We start from the raw sequence: 19,233 nt of genomic DNA, 5'->3' as shown, positions 1-19,233 counted from the left end.
CAGAGAAATGAAATGGCAAATCGCATTTTTTTATTTTTTTTTTGTTGCGACCGCCGGTAAACGGGTAATTACCGGCGATCGCAACTCGGGGGGTCGGTAAAAACCCCCCGAATCATATTCTCTGGGGTCTCGGCTACCCTCGGCAACCGAAACCCCAGAGAAAATCCGACTCTGGGGGGCGCTATTCACTTTTTCCACAGCTGTGGTTTAAGTGCCCTTAGCGGCCGCCGTAAAAAGGCGTATCGGCGGTCGTTAAGGGGTTAATATATACATACACACACACACTCACCGGCCACTTTATTAGGTACACCTGTCCAACTTCTTGTTAACACTTAATTTCTAATCAGCCAATCACATGGCGGCAACTCAGTGCATTTAGGCATGTAGACATGGTCAAGACAATCTCCTGCAGTTCAAACCGAGCATCAGTATGCGGAAGAAAGGTGATTTGAGTGCCTTTGAACGTGGCATGGTTGTTGGTGCCAGAAGGGCTGGTCTGAGTATTTCAGAAACTGCTGATCTACTGGGATTTTCACGCACAACCATCTCTAGGGTTTACAGAGAATGGTCCGAAAAAGAAAAAAAATCCAGTGAGCGGCAGTTCTGTGGGCGGAAATGCCTTGTTGATGCCAGAGGTCAGAGGAGAATGGGCAGACTGGTTCGAGCTGATAGAAAGGCAACAGTGACTCAAATCGCCACCCGTTACAACCAAGGTAGGCCTAAGAGCATCTCTGAACGCACAGTGCGTCGAACTTTGAGGCAGATGGGCTACAGCAGCAGAAGACCACACCGGGTACCACTCCTTTCAGCTAAGAACAGGAAACTGAGGCTACAATTTGTACAAGCTCATCGAAATTGGACAGTAGAAGATTGGAAAAACGTTGCTTGGTCTGATGAGTCTCGATTTCTGCTGCGACATTCGGATGGTAGGGTCAGAATTTGGCGTAAACAACATGAAAGCATGGATCCATCCTGCCTTGTATGGAGCATCTTTGGGATGTGCAGCCGACAAATCTGCGGCAACTGTGTGATGCCATCATGTCAATATGGACCAAAATCTCTGAGGAATGCTTCCAGCACCTTGTTGAATCTATGCCACGAAGAATTGAGGCAGTTCTGAAGGCAAAAGGGGGTCCAACCCGTTACTAGCATGGTGTACCTAATAAAGTGGCCGGTGAGTGTATATATATATATATATATATATATATATATATATATATATATATATATATATATATATATATATATATATATATATATATATATATATACACACATACTCGAGTATAAGCCGACCCGAGTATAAGCCGACAAACCCTAATTTTGCCACAAAAAACTGGGAAAACTTATTGACTCGAGTATAAGCTTAGGGTGGAAAATGCAGCAGCTACCGGTGAATTTCAAAAATAAAAATAGATGCTCCATACCGTTCATTATGGCCCCATAGCTGTGCCATATAGTGCTCTGCACCGTTCATTATTGCCCCATAGCTGTACCATATAGTGCTCTGCACCGTTCATTATTGCCCCATAGCTGTGCCATATAGTGCTCTGCACCGTTCATTATTGCCCCATAGATGTGCCATATAGTGCTCTGCACCGTTCATTATTGCCCCATAGCTGTGCCATATAGTGCTCTGCACCGTTCATTATTGCCCCATAGCTGTACCATAGAAAGCTGTGCCATATAATGCTCTGCACCGTTCATTATTGCCCCATAGCTGTGCCATATAGTGCTCTGCACCGTTCATTATTGCCCCATAGCTGTGCCATATAGTGCTCTGCACCGTTCATTATTGCCCCATAGATGTGCCATATAGTGCTCTGTACCGTTCATTATTGCCCCATAGAAAGCTGTGCCATTGCTGCTGCTGCAATAAAAAAAAAAAACGACATACTCACCACTCTTGCTTGCAGCTCCTCAGCGTCCCTCCGCACTGACTGATCAGGCAGAGGGCGGCGCGCACACTATATGCGTCATCGCGCCCTCTGACCTGCACAGTCAGCGCGGAGAGACGCCGGGAAGATGGAGCAGCGCCCGGCGTGTGGAACGCGGACAGGTGAATATGTAATACTTACCTGCTCCCGGTGTCCCGCTCCTTCCCCCGTATAGCTGGTCTTCGGTGCCGCAGCCTCTTCCTCTATCAGCGGTCACCGTTACCGCTGATTAGAGGAATGAATATGCGGCGCCACCCCTATGGGAGTGGAGTCCATATTCATTTCTCTAATGATTGGTCCCACATGACCGCTGAACAGGGGAAGAGCTGCGGCACCCGGAGACCGTGAGACTGCAGGGACAGCGCCAGGAGCCCCGGAAGCAGGTAAGTATGCCTCAGCGCCCTCTCCCCCTCACCCGCCGACGGTGACTCGAGTATAAGCCGAGAGGGGCACTTTCAGCCCAAAAATTTGGGCTGAAAATCTCGGCTTATACTCTAGTATATACGGTATATATATATATATATTAAACACAAAAACACAGACATGTCGAGTTTGTCATTGAAACCTGATGGACCTTGAGCACGAGTCCGAATATTCCATCTAGCCTCCTTTCTTAATAATAATTTATTTAATAATTTATATTAAGGTCACCTCCTTGTGCAGGCATTTTAACGGTTTCGATCCCTGCAAACCGCAAAACTTCAGAATTGCCCGCATGTTCTTTTCTTATATGTTCAATTAGTCTAGGGACCCCTTTACCAGAGGTGATGGAATTAAAGTGCTCACGAAAACGTACGAATAAGAGACGAATAGTCTTTCCGATATAATGAAAACCGCATGGGCAAAAAACAACGTAATTTGTGCGGCATGTTATAAAATCTTGGACTTTATGTGAAATACCTCCCATCTGTAGATATGTGGTAGTAAGATCGAAGGAACAAAAAGAACAGTTTCCGCATTTATGATTGCCTACAGGCATATTTTTTTGCAGCCAGTTGTTAGATTCAATTTTACCATGATTCTGAACTAGAATATCTTTTATATTTTTTGTCCTCCTGTATGTAACCAGCGGACCCCTGGACACTATATCCGCAATTTCTTTTTCTCCCTCTAGCAATTGCTAATTCCTGTTGATCGCAGATCTAATTTGACTATCCATAGGACCAAATCTAAAATTAAAAATAAATCTTTTTTCTTTTTTATTCTGTTGTACCTGGCATTTCTTTTCGTATGAAACAGAAGGACTTTCCTCAACCCTCTTTAACGAGATATCAAGAACAGATTTGAGGTAGCTTCACCCCAATCCGGTGGTCTACTAGCAGGCAGAGCCAATGTGGATGCATTTTTCCTTCATTGTGAGCAACAAGATGAATTGCAGTCTCTCAGCATTAAAGCCCTTGAGTTCAAAGCAATCAACCTAGCGGAACGCGAGGTGAGACATTTTTGGACAAATAATTCTCTTAAGTCCTATAGTGATTGCGAGAGAGTACCCAGGGGTCTAAGAGCATATAAAGAAGTGTAGCAGTTTAATGACAATAAGGAATTAATGGTTGAATGGGACAATTTATTTTTGGAATGCTCTAAGAACTTGCTAAATTTGGTGTTAAAATAAAATAATCTGAATTACATCGAAGTGAACGCGGATCTTGATAAAACTAAGAACGAAAAACGTTCACGTTTGACTGAGTCAATGGTAGGCATTCAATAGCAAATTGGAAAAGAGATTACCGTATAAACTCGAGTATAAGGTGACCCGAATATAAGCCGACCGCCCTAATTTTGCCACAAAAAAAACTGGGAAAACTTATTGACTCGAGTATAAGCCTAGGGTGGAAAATGCAGAAGCTACCGGTAAATGTCAAAAATAAAAATAGATACCAATAAAAGTAAAATTAATTGAGACATCAGTAGGTTAAGTGTTTTTGATTATCCATATTGAATCAGGAGCCCCATATAATGCTCCATACAGTTCATGATGGGCCCCATAAGATGCTCCATACAAAATACGCCCCATATAATGCTCCATATTAAAATGCTGCACAAAGGTTAATAATGGCCCCATAAGATGCTCCATAGAAACATTTGCCCCATACAATGCTGCACAAAGGTTGATGGCCCCATAAGATGCTCCACACATTATGGCCCATAAGATGTTCCACACATTATGGCCCCATGAGATGCTCCACACATTATGGCCCCATGAGATGCTCCACACATTATGGCCCCACGAGATGCTGCATACATTATGGCCCCATGAGATGCTCCATACATTATGGCCCCATAAGATGCTCCACACATTGTGGCCCCATGAGATGCTCCATACATTGTGGCCCCATACGATGCTCCATAAATTGAGGCCCCATACGATGCTCCATACATTGTGGCCCCATACGATGCTCCATACATTGTGGCCCCATACGATGCTCCATACATTGTGGCCCCATGAGATGCTCCATACATTGTGGCCCCATGAGATGCTCCATACATTGTGGCCCCATGAGATGCTCCATACATTGTGGCCCCATACGATGCTCCATAAATTGAGGCCCCATACGATGCTCCATACATTGTGGCCCCATACGATGCTCCATACATTGTGGCCCCATACGATGCTCCATACATTGTGGCCCCATGAGATGCTCCATACATTGTGGCCCCATGAGATGCTCCATACATTGTGGCCCCATGAGATGCTCCATACATTGTGGCCTAATGAGATGCTCCACATATTTGCCCCATATGCTGTTGCTGCAATTAAAAAAAAAAAATCACATACTCGCCTCTCTTCGTTCAGGCCCCCGGCACTTGCGATAGTCACCTTCTTCGGTCCACGCGCCGCTCTGTCTTCCATCCTCTGCACTGACTGTTCAGGCAGGGGGCGGCGCACACTAATCGCGTCATCGCGCCCTCTGACCTGAACAGTGCAGAGGATGGAAGACAGAGCAGCGCGCAGCGGTGGAACGAGGAAGGTGACTATTGCACAATGCTCACCTCCCCCGATATACTCACCTGCTCCCGGCGCGGTCCCTGGCAGCATCTCACTGTCAGATGGTCTCCGGGAGCCGGCGGCATCTTCCTGTGTTCAGCGGTCACATACTGCTCATTACAGTAATGAATATGCATGCATATTCATTACTTTAATGAGCGGTACCACGTGACCGCTGAACACAGGAAGAGCTGCACAGAGACGATGGGACGTTCAGGGACAGTGCCGGGAGCAGGTGAGAATGTCACCGCGCCGCTCCCCCGCCGACTCCCCCCTCGCTGTATCGAGTATAAGCCGAGAGGGTCACTTTCAGCCCAAAAAAGTGGGCTGAAAACCACGGCTTATACTTGAATAGATACGGCAATTCCTATCCAAATGGACACAAAGCAACGTAAACGTGACAAATTTGTCAGAGATAAAAACGATTTTGATACAGGTAATATTTTTACATGGAACAAAAATAAAACAGGAGCCAAAAAGAATAATAACATAAATGTCGCCCTTGGGTGAAAAACAGGAGACCTAAGAAGGACTATTTGACAAGATTTTATAACATGCAGCACAAATTACGTTGTATACGTTGTTTTTTGCCCATGCGGTTTTCATTATATTGGAAAGACTATTCGTCCCTTATTGGTAAGTTTCCGTGAGCACATTAATTCCATCACCTCAGGTAAAGGGGTCCCTAGACTAATTAAACATATAAGGAAAAAACATGCGGGCAATCCTTAAGTTTTGCGGTTTGCAGGGATCGAAACCGTTAAAATGCCTGCACAAGGAGGTGACCGTAATAAATTATTATTAAGAAAGGAGGCCGGATGGATTATTTGGACTCTTTCTCAAGGTCCATCAGGTTTCAATGACAAACTCGACATGGCTGTGTTTCTGTGATTTTTTTTATATATATTTGTTTTTAACAGTATTTTGTATTGCATTTATTTGCTTTTCACTTGTTTCGTAATTAATGAGATGCTTTCACCTGATGTTTAATGGGTGGGACAAGGGCAAAAGAATTGAACCTTGGCTCATTACAAACACAACAAGCCCATTTCCAGTTGTCTTCAAGCTCTTCTGAACTGCCCTTCCCCCACACTGGTGGCCTGTGATATGTAAGCTAAAGAACTGATACAAGACTGCAGCAGCAAATGTTTTTGTAACAAAACAAACCACCTCTGCTGTACTGTCTTAGTTCTGAGCTCACTGCAGAGTTATGCATGATTATGAGCAAAGTGTCCGTTATTACTTGGTTCACAGTGATAACGTCCCTTTAAAAATAAGCTATGTAGGGAGAATATTGTGCAGATTTGTGTCAATTAATAGAAAACGGTCAGACTACTCATGTCCCTTTTTCCTCAGAAATTAAGTGACTGGTAAGATGGTGATGCCATCTTGTCTTAGGCCTCTTTCACACTTCCGTCTTTGAGCTCCCGTCGAAATCTGATTATTAGTATTAGCGACGGATTGTGACGGATGGCCATCCGTTTCATCCATCGTGCACTGCATCCGTCGGAAAATCACTGTCTGTTGGGCGGAGAAAAAGTTCAGAGGAACGTTTTTTCTGCACGTCGGAAAATCGCTCAGTGACGAGTCCTGCGCTGCCCGTAGTTCGCTATAATGGAAGCCTATGGGCGCAGGATCCGTCACTGACTGTCAAAAGCAGGAATCCAACGATGGGTTCCGTCTTTTGAAACTGAGCATGAGCAGAAGAATTTCCAGTCAGGGAAATTCTCTCTTGCTTGCTCTCTCTCATTTTACTATTGATGCTGCCTATGCAGCATCAATAGTAACAAGATATAATGTTAAAATAAAAATCGCAATATTCTCACCTTCCGGCGTCCCGCGCAGCGTTACCGATGCTCCCGGCAGCTAGCGTTCCCAATAATGCACTGCGAAATAACCCGATGACGTTGCGGTCTCGCGAGACTGCTGCGTCATCAGAAGTCATTACACGCAAGGCATTACTGGGAATTCCAGCTGCTGGGAGCATCGGTAATGTTGCTCGGGACGCCGGAAGGTGAGAATATTGCGATTTTTTTTTTTTTTTAATAATATTTAACCTGGGTTGTGTATGCGTTTTTGCAGTGGAAAACCGCTGTGAAGACGCATACACAACAGGTGCACATAGCCTCGACGGGTCCGTCAGAAAAACGGGCCCAGTGCACTTGTTTTTTTACAATCTGCACAGGATTTGTCATTTCAACATTTTGACGGAACCTGTGCTGATTGTAAAAATGGAAGTGTGAAAGAAGCCATATCTAGTCCGCCAACATTATAACAGAGACGTCATTCCTTCTCCCTGTTTGTTCTGTCACAGAATACACTGTGGGTTACATAGGTCAGAAAGTACTATCCTATTGCGACTGCATTAGTGGACAGTGTGAAACATGGAATATTTTCACTTTTGCTTTAATAAATAGTCAAAACATAAAAATAGCAGCAGAAATAAATTAAAAACATGTAGAATAATAGAATAAGGGGTGTCATTTTTTGATGATACGTTACCTTTAAAGTCAGACCACATTTAGTTTAGTAAATCATAACAAAAGCCATTTTTCAGGTCCTTGCATTATGGTTTGCTTTATAACAATTCAATATCCCAAGTCAAACAACAACCAAAAACAAAACCTCACCTTAGTCGAAATTTCAATTTTTGCCTGCTCGTCTCATCCACAATAAAGGTATGATTGGGAGGATACCACATTCGGTCAGCCTCATTCATCAAAGCAAACAGGGTATAATACACAGGAGTCACCCCTGAAACCAAAGCAAAGGAGAATTTTTAAGTGTGACATATTCGAAGAGTACAGCTGTACAACTTCAATATGATAAGCCTTTTCAATAAATCTTTTAGCTATTCACATGATCTACTTTTTATTCTATGGCAGTACAGCAATTGCACATCACCTTGTGTCTGATTATTCACATATGAGTCAAAATGCAACACGGTTCCATTGTAAACTGCATTGTTGAGAGCTGAGGCAACCAATAGACCTCACTCTTGTGGACTCTGCTCATATAACACCCATAGACACTAAACGTATGGGCAGTCCACGCACTGATCTGCACTGAAGTTCTAAAACGTAAAGGAAGTGTAAGTATAATGCATGAGTATGTGGGCTGGGAAGCAGCTGTCAGACAGAGCCAGACTCCCCAAAGAGAAAATAAACAGAATTTATTACAATATTTACCTTTTCTCCATTTTTGTATATGCAGTGCTGAATCATCACTTGAGTATACAGATTCTGTGTATACAGATTAGGAAGCACTAAGGGTGCTTTCTCCTCTGGACCCAGCAGTCATGTGATCACGCTGGTGTGTGTGTGTGTGTGTGTGTGTGTGTGTGTGTGTGTGTGTGTGTGTATGTATACATACATACATACATACATACATACATACATACATACATACATACATATATATATATATATATATATATATATATATATATATATATATATATATATATATATATATATATATATATATACACTCACCGGCCACTTTATTAGGTACACCTGTCCAACTTCTTGTTAACACTTAATTTCTAATCAGCCAATCACATGGCGGCAACTCAGTGCATTTAGGCATGTAGACATGGTCAAGACAATCTCCTGCAGTTCAAACCGAGCATCAGTATGGGGAAGAAAGGTGATTTGAGTGCCTTTGAACGTGGCATGGTTGTTGGTGCCAGAAGGGCTGGTCTGAGTATTTCAGAAACTGCTGATCTACTGGGATTTTCACGCACAACCATCTCTAGGGTTTACAGAGAATGGTCCGAAAAAGAAAAAAAATCCAGTGAGCGGCAGTTCTGTGGGCGGAAATGCCTTGTTGATGCCAGAGGTCAGAGGAGAATGGGCAGACTGGTTCGAGCTGATAGAAAGGCAACAGTGACTCAAATCGCCACCTGTTACAACCAAGGTAGGCCTAAGAGCATCTCTGAACGCACAGTGCGTCGAACTTTGAGGCAGATGGGCTACAGCAGCAGAAGACCACACCGAGTACCACTCCTTTCAGCTAAGAACAGGAAACTGAGGCTACAATTTGTACAAGCTCATCGAAATTGGACAGTAGAAGATTGGAAAAACGTTGCTTGGTCTGATGAGTCTCGATTTCTGCTGCGACATTCGGATGGTAGGGTCAGAATTTGGCGTAAACAACATAAAAGCATGGATCCATCCTGCCTTGTATGGAGCATCTTTGGGATGTGCAGCCGACAAATCTGCAGCAACTGTGTGATGCCATCATGTCAATATGGACCAAAATCTCTGAGGAATGCTTCCAGCACCTTGTTGAATCTATGCCACGAAGAATTGAGGCAGTTCTGAAGGCAAAAGGGGGTCCAACCCGTTACTAGCATGGTGTACCTAATAAAGTGGCCGGTGAGTGTATGTATATATGTGTATGTATATATATATATATATATATATATATATATATATATATATATATATATATATATATATATATATATATATATATATATATATATATATATATATATATATATATAATTATGTGGAATTATATACTTAACAAAAAAGTGTGGAATGACTGAAATTATGTCTTATATTCTAAGTTCTTCAAAGTAGCCACCCTTTGCTTTGATGACTGCTTTCCACACTCTTGGCATTCTCTTGATGAGCTACAAGAGGTAGTCACTGGGAATGGTCTTCCAACAATCTTGAAGGAGTTCCCAGAGATGCTTAGCACTTGCTGGCCCTTTTGCCTTCACTCTGCGGTCCAGCTCACCCCAAACCATCTCGATTGGGTTCTGCTCTGGTGACTGTGGAGGCCAGGTCATCTGGTGTAGCACCCTAACACTCTCCTTCTTGGTCAAATAGCCCTTACACAGCCTGAAGGTGTGTTTGGGGTCATTGATCTGTTGAAAAATAAATGATGGTCCAACTAAACCGGATGGAATAGCATGCCGCTGCAAGATGCTGAGGTAGCCATGCTGGTTCAGTATGCCTTCAATTTTGAATAAATCCCCAACAGTGCCACCAGCAAAGCACCCCCATGCCATCACACCTCCTCCTCCATGCTTCACGGTGGAAACCAGGCATGTGGAGTCCATCCGCTCACCTTTTCTGCGTCGCACAAAGACACGGTGGTTGGAACCAAAGATCTCAAATTTGGACTCATCAGACCAAAGCACAGATTTCCACTGGTCTGATGTCCATCCCTTGTGTTCTTTAGCCCAAACAAGTCTCTTCTGCTTGTTGCCTGTCCTTAGCAGTGGTTTCCAAGCAGCTATTTTACCATGAAGGCCTGCTGCACAAAGTCTCCTAACAGTTGTTGTAGAGATGTGTCTGCTGCTAGAACTCTGTGTGGCATTGACCTGGTCTCTAATCTGAGCTGCTGTTAACCTGCAATTTCTGAGGCTGGTGACTTGGATAAACTTTTCCTCAGAAGCAGAGGAATATATATATATATAATAGCTTATATATAATACGGTACTTGAAGAAGACTCATAAGAGTTAAAACGCGTTGTATGCTGTACTAATAAAACTTTGTTTTGGAATATATCATAAGAGTTGAAATGCGTTGTATGCTGTACTAATAAAACTAGATTTTGGAATATATCATCATATCTCACCCACTGTGTTCCGGGAGCACACACCACCTGGAGAATAACTACATATTCTGATAAGGAAGCCCAACCAGTCGTTCAGGACTATTATCAACTAGACGGTGGCCCGATTCTAACGCATCGGGTATTCTAGAATATGTATGTCCACGTAGTATATTGCCCTAACACGTAGTATATTGCCCAGCGACGTAGTATATTGCCCAGCCACGTAGTATATTGCCCAGCCACGTAGTATATTGCCCAGCCACAAAGTATATTGCCCAGCCACGTAGTATATTGCCCAGCCACGTAGTATATTGCCCAGCCACGTAGTATATTGCCCAGCCACGTAGTATATTGCCCAGCCACGTAGTATATTGCCCAGCCACGTAGTATATTGCCCAGCCACGTAGTATATTGCCCAGCCACGTAGTATATTGCCCAGCAACGTAGTATATTGCCCAGTGACGTAGTAAACAGCACAGAGCCACGTAGTATATTGCCCAGTGATGTATACAGCACAGAGCCACGTAGTATATTGCCCAGCTACGTAGTATATTGCCCAGCCACGTACGTCACAGGTTAAAAAAATAAAAAATAAACATATACTCACCTTCCGCAGGCGCGTTGTAGTTCTGTCGCTTGTGTGGGGTGCAGGCGGCTGCTTCCGGTCCCAGGGTGTGATGACGTCGCGGTCACGTGACCGTGACGTCATGGCAGGTCCTTTTCGCGCAGGACCTGTGATGACGTCGCGGTCACATGACCGTGACGTCACGGCAGGTCCTTCTTGCGCAGGCGTGCAAGACTTGTGATGACATTGCGGTCACATGAACGTGACGTCATGGCAGGTCCTTCTCCCAGACCATCCTTGCCACCGGAACGTGCCGCTTGCATGGACCGGCCGGAGCATCGCGAGGAGCGGGAAAGGCGGAGGAAGGTGAGTATCTAATGATTTTTTATTTTTTAATTATTTTTAACAGATGTTTTTACTATTGACGCTGCATAGGCTGCGTCAATAGTAAAAACTTGGGCACACAGGGTTAATGCTGGCGGTAACGGAGTGCGTTAGCCGCGGCATAATGCGGTCCGTTACCGCCAGCATTAACCCTGTGTGAGCGGTGACCGGAGGGGTGTATGCGGGCGCCGGGCACTGAGTGCGGGGAGTAAGGAGTGGCCATTTTCTTCCGGACTGTGCACGTCGCTGATTGGTCGTGGCAATGGTCGTGGGCATTTTGCCACGACCAATCAGCGACTTGGATTTCCATGACAGACAGAGGCCGCGACCAATGCATATCCGTGACAGACAGACAGAAGGACAGACAGACGGAAGTGACCCTTAGACAATTATATAGTAGATTTGAAAGGCCTCAACAGGTTCCTGGTCTACAGACCATTCAAAATGGAGTCAAAGACAGCAAAGATCTTATTCCCGGACTGTTATATGAGTGTCTTGGATTTAAAGAACGCATATTACCATGTTCCCATTCATCAGAAAGACCAGCAATTCCTAAGGGTAGCGATATGTGTAAACAAACAACTCAGACATTTCCAGTGCAGGGCGCGGTCCTCTGGTCTGTCCATGGCCCCGAGAATCTTCACCAAAATAGTTCTGGAAGCAACAGCACATTTACTGGAAAAGAACGTGTTAGTAGTGTCATATCTGGACAATTTTTTAGTGATCGGCAGAACTTTACACGAATCCAGTTCTCAACTAAATCACATCCGAGACACTATGTCCAGACTTGGTTGGGAGATAAATGTCGAAAAGTCAAGGCTGCAGCCCATGAAGGTTCAATCCTTCTTGGGGCTTATTTTGGACTCGGAGAAGAAGGTCTGTCTCCTACCAGGGGGAAAAAAAGACTGGATTATAGGCAAAGTGTCAGCAGTTTGGACAATCATGACCCAATCAAGACTTAATCATGAACACCTAAACAGAAAATGCCCTCTCGGCCAACAGGGGGCATACCTCTAAGCCAAAAACATGTAAACCTATAAAGACACACTAAGTTATGGAGCAAACCGATGTCAATAGATCCAATGACCATCAAAAATATTAATTAGACCAAAAATCCACAACAGAGCGGTAGAGGTATCAAAGACAGTGAAATACTTTTTATTAATGTGTTAAATGCACAAAATTGTAATAAATATACATGGACAAAAAACAATGAATGGGAGAGAAACAGCAAAACAAAACCAGCATGGGAGATGTCAATGCCGGTAAAGAACACAAAGGAGTCCAGGAATCCGAACTGCACCAACACACCGGTTAATGCTCATTGGTCTTTTGTGGAACAAATCCACAGATGGGCAACCCTAAGGGGAGACATTATAATTAAAAATTGTGAATGACAAGCCCATAGGAGTAAGATATTTCCTAAAAAACAGATGCTGCTGTGAATGAAAAGACCAAGGACACAACAATGGAAGCGTCACCAGCAACCCAAAATCCTAGAGAATGCATGTGCATATCGCAGCTAGTGCTGCAGAATTACCTAGAGACATGCTGGTAGTGGGATGCCGGCGTGGTGGGAGCAGGGAAAAGCCTCGACGTGCGTTTCGCCGTAGCGGCTTCGTCAGGAGGCGTGGCTTAATGAAGGATATATATAGGGTATATATGGGAGCCAGAGGGGACTCGCGGACCAATCGGCGCATCTCCATCATGATGCAAATGTCCGCGGCCTGCGAGAGCCGCGAGAGGTATGGGCGGGAGGACTGACGTCATCTCCGCCCATCCCCATGGTAACGTGGCCGGCTCCCGACACAGCCGGGGACACCACTGCGCATGCGTGTGGTGCGCTCTGACCGGAGTGGACACTGGGAGAAGAATACAACCTCAGCTAAAATAGGTAAAGGACACGCTGCATGGGGAGTGAAAAACAAAAAGAAGTGCTCTGCGCTTAAGGTACCGTCACACTAAACGATATCGCTAGCAATCCGTGACGTTGCAGCATCCTGGATAGCGATATCGTTGTGTTTGACACGCAGCAGCGATCAGGATCCTGCTGTGATATCGCTGGTCGTTGATTAAAGTTCAGAACTTTATTTGGTCGTCAGATCAACGTGTATCGTTGTGTTTGACAGCAAAAGCAACGATACCAGCGATGTTTTACAATGGTAACCAGGGTAAATATCGGGTTACTAAGGGCAGGGCCGCGCTTAGTAACCCGATGTTTACCCTGGTTACCAGTGTAAAATGTAAAAAAACAAACAGTACATACTCACCCTCTGATGTCTGTCACACGTCCCTCGATGTCCGCTTCCTGCACTGACTGTGAGAGCCGGCCGTAAGTGAAAGCACAGCACAGCGGTGACGTCACCGCTCTGCTGTTAGGGCCGGCGCTCAGTCAGTGCAGGAAGCGGATGGCGGGGGACGCGAAGGTGAGTATGTAGTGTTTGTTTTTTTACATTTTACACTGGTAACCAGGGTAAACATCGGGTTACTAAGCGCGGCCCTGCTCTTAGCAACCCAATGTTTACCCTGGTTACCCAGGGACTTCGGCATCGTTGGTCGCTGGAGAGCGGTCTGTGTGACAGCTCTCCAGCGACCAAACAGCGACGCTGCAGCGATCGGCATCGTTGTCTGTATCGCTGCAGCGTCGCTTAGTGTGACGGTACCTTTAGATGAACTTTGTGAATGGCTCTTAAGATAAAGGGTCATTAACACTTTAGTAAACCCACTAAGGGGCGGTAACCCCGAATGATCTAACACTATGCGGGCATAATTAAAAAAAGATTTTTTATAAAACTAATAATATGATGGAATAAATATCGCTTTAGCATATGATAAATGATACAAAACAGAAAAACATATTTCCATGGCCTAGGAAAATAAACAACCGTCTGGGGCTGTGGGATACAGGTATAATCTCACTATACAGACAAAAAAACAAATACATTGTAACCATGAAAAGCACAATTCATGCAGATGATGTTACTAAACCGCTTCATATAAAAATACAACAATATCAAATTACACAGGCCAAACCGGTCCCAGATGTACTACTAAATAATAATGAAAAAACACTATCCTAATGCCAGGGATAATATAAGAAAAAAAAAGTGCCAACTCCCAAGCAAGCGAGATATTCATGTCCCAATAAATGTTGCGATCTTAAGATGTATGATGTCCACCACAAGTTCCCGCTGGTAAGTGAGAGATGAAAGGAGGATTGAATAAACATCTAAATCAAAAGACAAAAAGCAAAAAAACTAAATAACATCATAATGGCAATAATATACCCAAACGGAAAAAACAATAATTGAACACATATATTTAAAATAGCCCCAGTCCACACGAATAAAAAATAATAAAAACAACCTGGATTTATAGAAAAGACTTGAAACTGATGGCCTCATTTAGGCCAGTCGGTGAGAGTGTATCCAAAGTTACCATCCAATGTGTCTCCTTTTGAAGGAGTTTCTGTTTTGATATTTCCACCTCGGATCCCCATGTATACATGGTCGATCCCACAAAATCTCAAACCCTTGGGGTTACTGTGGTGGACGTCAAAAAAATGTTTCGGAATAGATTTCAACAGAAGGGGCTCAGAGCAGGTAGCCAAATTCTTAATGTCCCTAATGTGCTCTTGGACACGGATTTTGAGAGCCCTGGTTGTCATGCCAATGTATATACGATTACACGGGCATTGGCCATAGTACTCTATTGCTTCCGTATTACATGTAATGTGATGCACAATCTTATAGGTTTTATCGCCGGCAGAATTAGAGAATTCTTTGGTCCTTAGGACATACTTGCAGGCGGAACAATTGCCACAGGGGAAACACCCCCAGGGAGGGCCTCTTTGACTGACACCAAAGGGGTTACTTTTCAGGGGAACATAATGGCTGTTACAGAGTGTGTCGCCCAATGTGCGAGACCTACGCCATGTAATGAGTGGATACGGGGTTAATTGTCCAGACAGGTCCTTGTCTGTCAAAAGGACCGGCCAGTGCCTTCTGAAATTTTGTTAATGTCAGACCAGTTGGAATTAAATTGTGTAATAAATCGTGGCACTGAGTCCATAATGGCAGGAGGCCTCCTGGTCGGTCCCGCCAGGAGGGAGGACCTGTTCGAATGTAATGCCCGCAAATAACCCCTCTGGATATCAGTATGTCTGTAGCCCCTATCCCTGAACCGACGTGTCAAGTCTCCCGCCTGCTTAAGAAAAATGCCATCATCAGAACAGATTCTGCGTGCTCGCAAAAACTGTCCCACCGGTATAGAACTCTTAAGTTTTGGCGGGTGGGATGAAGTAAAATGTAAGAGTGCATTGGTGGCCGTGCTCTTGCGGAAGATATCAGTGGCAATAGTGCCGTCAGGCAGTTTGGAAATAGCCAAATCCAAAAAATCTATGGAATTTTGGCTATACTTCCAAGTTAACCTGATATTGAATATATTGGTATTGAGATGGTTCAAAAAGGTATCAAGTTGCGACGTGGAGCCCTGCCAGATGAAGAAAATATTGTCGATATAGCGTAGCATGGCAAATGAGCTTTAATGGGGATAAATGTAAGGTCATGCACTTGGGTAGAAGTAATAAGATGTATAACTATTTGCTTAATTCTAAAACTCTGGGCAAAACCGTCAATGAAAAAGACCTGGGTGTATGGGTGGATGACAAACTCATATTCAGTGGCCAGTGTCAGGCAGTTGCTACAAAGGAAAATAAAATAATGGGATGCATTAAAAGAGGCATAGATGCTCATGAGGAGAACATAATTTTATCTCTATACAAGTCACTAGTGCGACCACACTTAGAATACTGTGCACAGTTCTGGTCTCCGGTGTATAAGAAAGACATAGCTGAACTGGAGCGGGTGCAGAGAAGAGCGACCAAGGTTATTAGAGGACTGGGGAGTCTGCAATACCGAGATAGGTTATTACACTTGGGGCTATTTAGTTTGGAAAAACGAAGGCTAAGGGGTGATCTTATGTTAATGTATAAATATATGAGGGGACAGTACAAAGACCTTTCTGATAATCTTTTTAATTATAGACCGGTGACAGGGACAAGGGGGCATCCTCTACGTCTGAAGGAAAAAAGGTTTAAGCATAATAACAGACGCGGATTCTTTACAGTAAGAGCAGTGAGATTATGGAACTCTCTGCTGTATGATGTTGTAATGAGTGATTCATTACTTAAATTTAAGAGGGGACTGGATACCTTTCTGGAAAAGTATAATGTTACAGGGTATATATATTAGATGCCTTGATAAGGCGTTGATCCAGGGAACTAGTCTGATTGCCGTATGTGGGGTCGGGAAGGAATTTTTTTCCCCATGGTGGAGCTTACTCTTACCACATGGGGTTTTTATTGCCTTCCCCTGGATCAACATGCTAGGGCATGTTAGGCTATGGGTTGAACTAGATGGACTTAAAGTCTTCCTTCAACCTTAATAACTATGTAACTATGTAGCCACGAGATGACGGAACTGTGACCGGGTGTGTCAAGGACCACATCCCTCTCCCACAGCCCCAGGAACAAATTCGCATAGGAGGGCGCACAAGATACCCCCATTGCGGTGCCCTGGAGCTGTAGGAAAGGGCGGTCCTTGAACACAAAAAAATTATGAGTCAGTACAAACTCTAATAATTCCAAAATGAAATTCATAAGTTTCGGTCCTTGATTGGTCATATCCCAAAAAAAATTTTAGCAGCCCGCATCCCGTGGCTATGGCCTATCGACGTATAAAGAGACTCCACGTCGCAAGTAACAAGCCACATGTCCTCCTCAAGAGCAAGGCCATCCAATCTTCTCAAAACATCGGTGGTATCCCTCACAAATGATGGGAGGGTCTCCACACATTTTTGCAAATAAAAATCAATGAAGGCTCACAAAGACCCCCCATGCCCGAGACAATGGGTCTGCCCGGTGGGCATGAGGGGTCCCTGTGAACCTTAGGCAGTAAATAAAAAGTTGGGACCACAGGAAACTCAGGTAAGAGGGCGTCTCTCATCTTGCAAGTGATTGCTAGACATTCCACCCCCTCATCCAAGAGAGTGGTTTGGGTATATTATTGCCATTATGATGTTATTTAGTTTTTTTGCTTTTTGTCTTTTGATTTAGATGTTTATTCAATCCTCCTTTCATCTCTCACTTACCAGCGGGAACTTGTGGTGAACATCATACATCTGAAGATCGCAACATTTATTGGGACATGAATATCTCGCTTGCTCGGGAGTTGGCACTTTTTTTTTTTTTTCTTATATTATCCCTGGCATTAGGATACTGTTTTTTCATCATTATTTAGTAGTACATCTGGGACCGGTTTGGCCTGTATAATTTGATATTGTTGTATTTTTATATGAAGCGGTTTAGTAACATCATCTGCATGAATTGTGCTTTTCATGGTTACAATGTACCGTATTTGTTTTTTTGTCTGTATAGTGAGATTATACCTGTATCCCACAGCCCCAGACGGTTGTATATTTTCCTAGGCCATGGAAATATGTTTTTCTGTTTTGTATCATTTATCATATGCTAAAGCGATATTTATTCCATCATATTATTAGTTTTATAAAAAATCTTTTTTAATTATGCCCGCATAGTGTTAGATCACTCGGGGTTACAGCCCCTTAGTGGGTTTACTAAAGTGTTAATGACCCTTTATCTTAAGAGCCATTCACAAAGTTCATCTGAGCGCAGAGCACTTCTTTTTGTTTTTCACTCCCCATGCAGCATGTCCTTTACCTATTTTAGCTGAGGTTGTATTCTTCTCCCAGTGTCCACTCCGGTCAGAGCGCACCACACGCATGCGCTGTGGTGTCCCCGGCTGTGTCGGGAGCCGGCCGCGTTACCATGGGGATGGGCGAAGATGACGTCAGTCCTCCCGCCCATACCCCGTGGTGCGCGGCTGCTCTCGCAGGCCGCGGACATTTGCATCATGATGGAGGTGCGCTGATTGGTCCGCGAGTCCCCTCTGGCTCCCATATATACCCCAGCCCTTCCTTCATTAAGCCACGCCTCCTGACGAAGCCGCTACGGCGAAACGCACGTTGAGGCTTTTCCCTGCTCCCACCACGCTGGCATCCCACTACCAGCATGTCTCTAGGTAATTCTGCAGCACTAGCTGCGATATGCACATGCATTCTCTAGGATTTTGGGTTGCTGGTGACGCTTCCATTGTTATGTCCTTGGTCTTTTCATTCACATCAGCATCTGTTTTTTAGGAGATATCTTACTCCTATGGGCTGCTCCTACGGGCTTGTCATTCACAATTTTTAATTATAATTGTCTCCCCTTAGGGTTGCCCATCTGTGGATTTGTTCCACAAAAGACCAATGAGCATTAACCGGTGTGTTGGTGTAGTTAGGATGCCTGGACTCCTTTGTGTTCTTTACCGGCATTGTGTTTAACATCTCCCATGCTGGTTTTGTTTTGCTGTTTCTCTCCCATTCATTGTTTTTTGTCCATGTATATTTATTACAAATTTGACACTTTAATAAAAAGTATTTCACTGTCTTTGATACCTCTACCGCTCTGTTGTGGATTTTTGGTCTAATTAATATTTTTGATGGTCATTGGATCTATTGACATCGGTTTGCTCCATAATTTAGTGTGTCTTTATAGGTTTACAAGACTTAATCATGTCTGTGAGAAAAACCATGTTGTCACGATACGTATTGCGACCCAACGGGTGGTCAGTCAGTGGACGGCGCAACACACACACACACACACTGATGGTATTGGGGAGAGGAAGGCCCTACAGATAGGGAAATGGGGGTTGGACACCACCTG

At 44.1% G+C, this 19,233-nt stretch overlaps 1 protein-coding gene across 1 annotated transcript in view; it reads right to left on the bottom strand.

Annotated features, from left to right (window-relative positions):
• JAK2 (Janus kinase 2) overlaps nucleotides 1-19,233 on the bottom strand; it is a 337,554-nt gene that overhangs the window by 178,392 nt on the left and 139,929 nt on the right. Inside the window, exon 3 of the mRNA XM_077249154.1 lies at nucleotides 7,554-7,677. Within this exon, the coding sequence (XP_077105269.1) occupies nucleotides 7,554-7,677 (124 nt within the window). The remainder of the gene's footprint in view (nucleotides 1-7,553; nucleotides 7,678-19,233) is intronic.

Source organism: Ranitomeya variabilis, chromosome 1 (assembly GCF_051348905.1).
Source record: "Ranitomeya variabilis isolate aRanVar5 chromosome 1, aRanVar5.hap1, whole genome shotgun sequence".
Taxonomy (NCBI): Eukaryota; Metazoa; Chordata; class Amphibia; order Anura; family Dendrobatidae; genus Ranitomeya; species Ranitomeya variabilis.
Note: the sequence above shows the minus strand (reverse complement) of the source record. Positions and strands in the feature narration are given on the sequence as shown.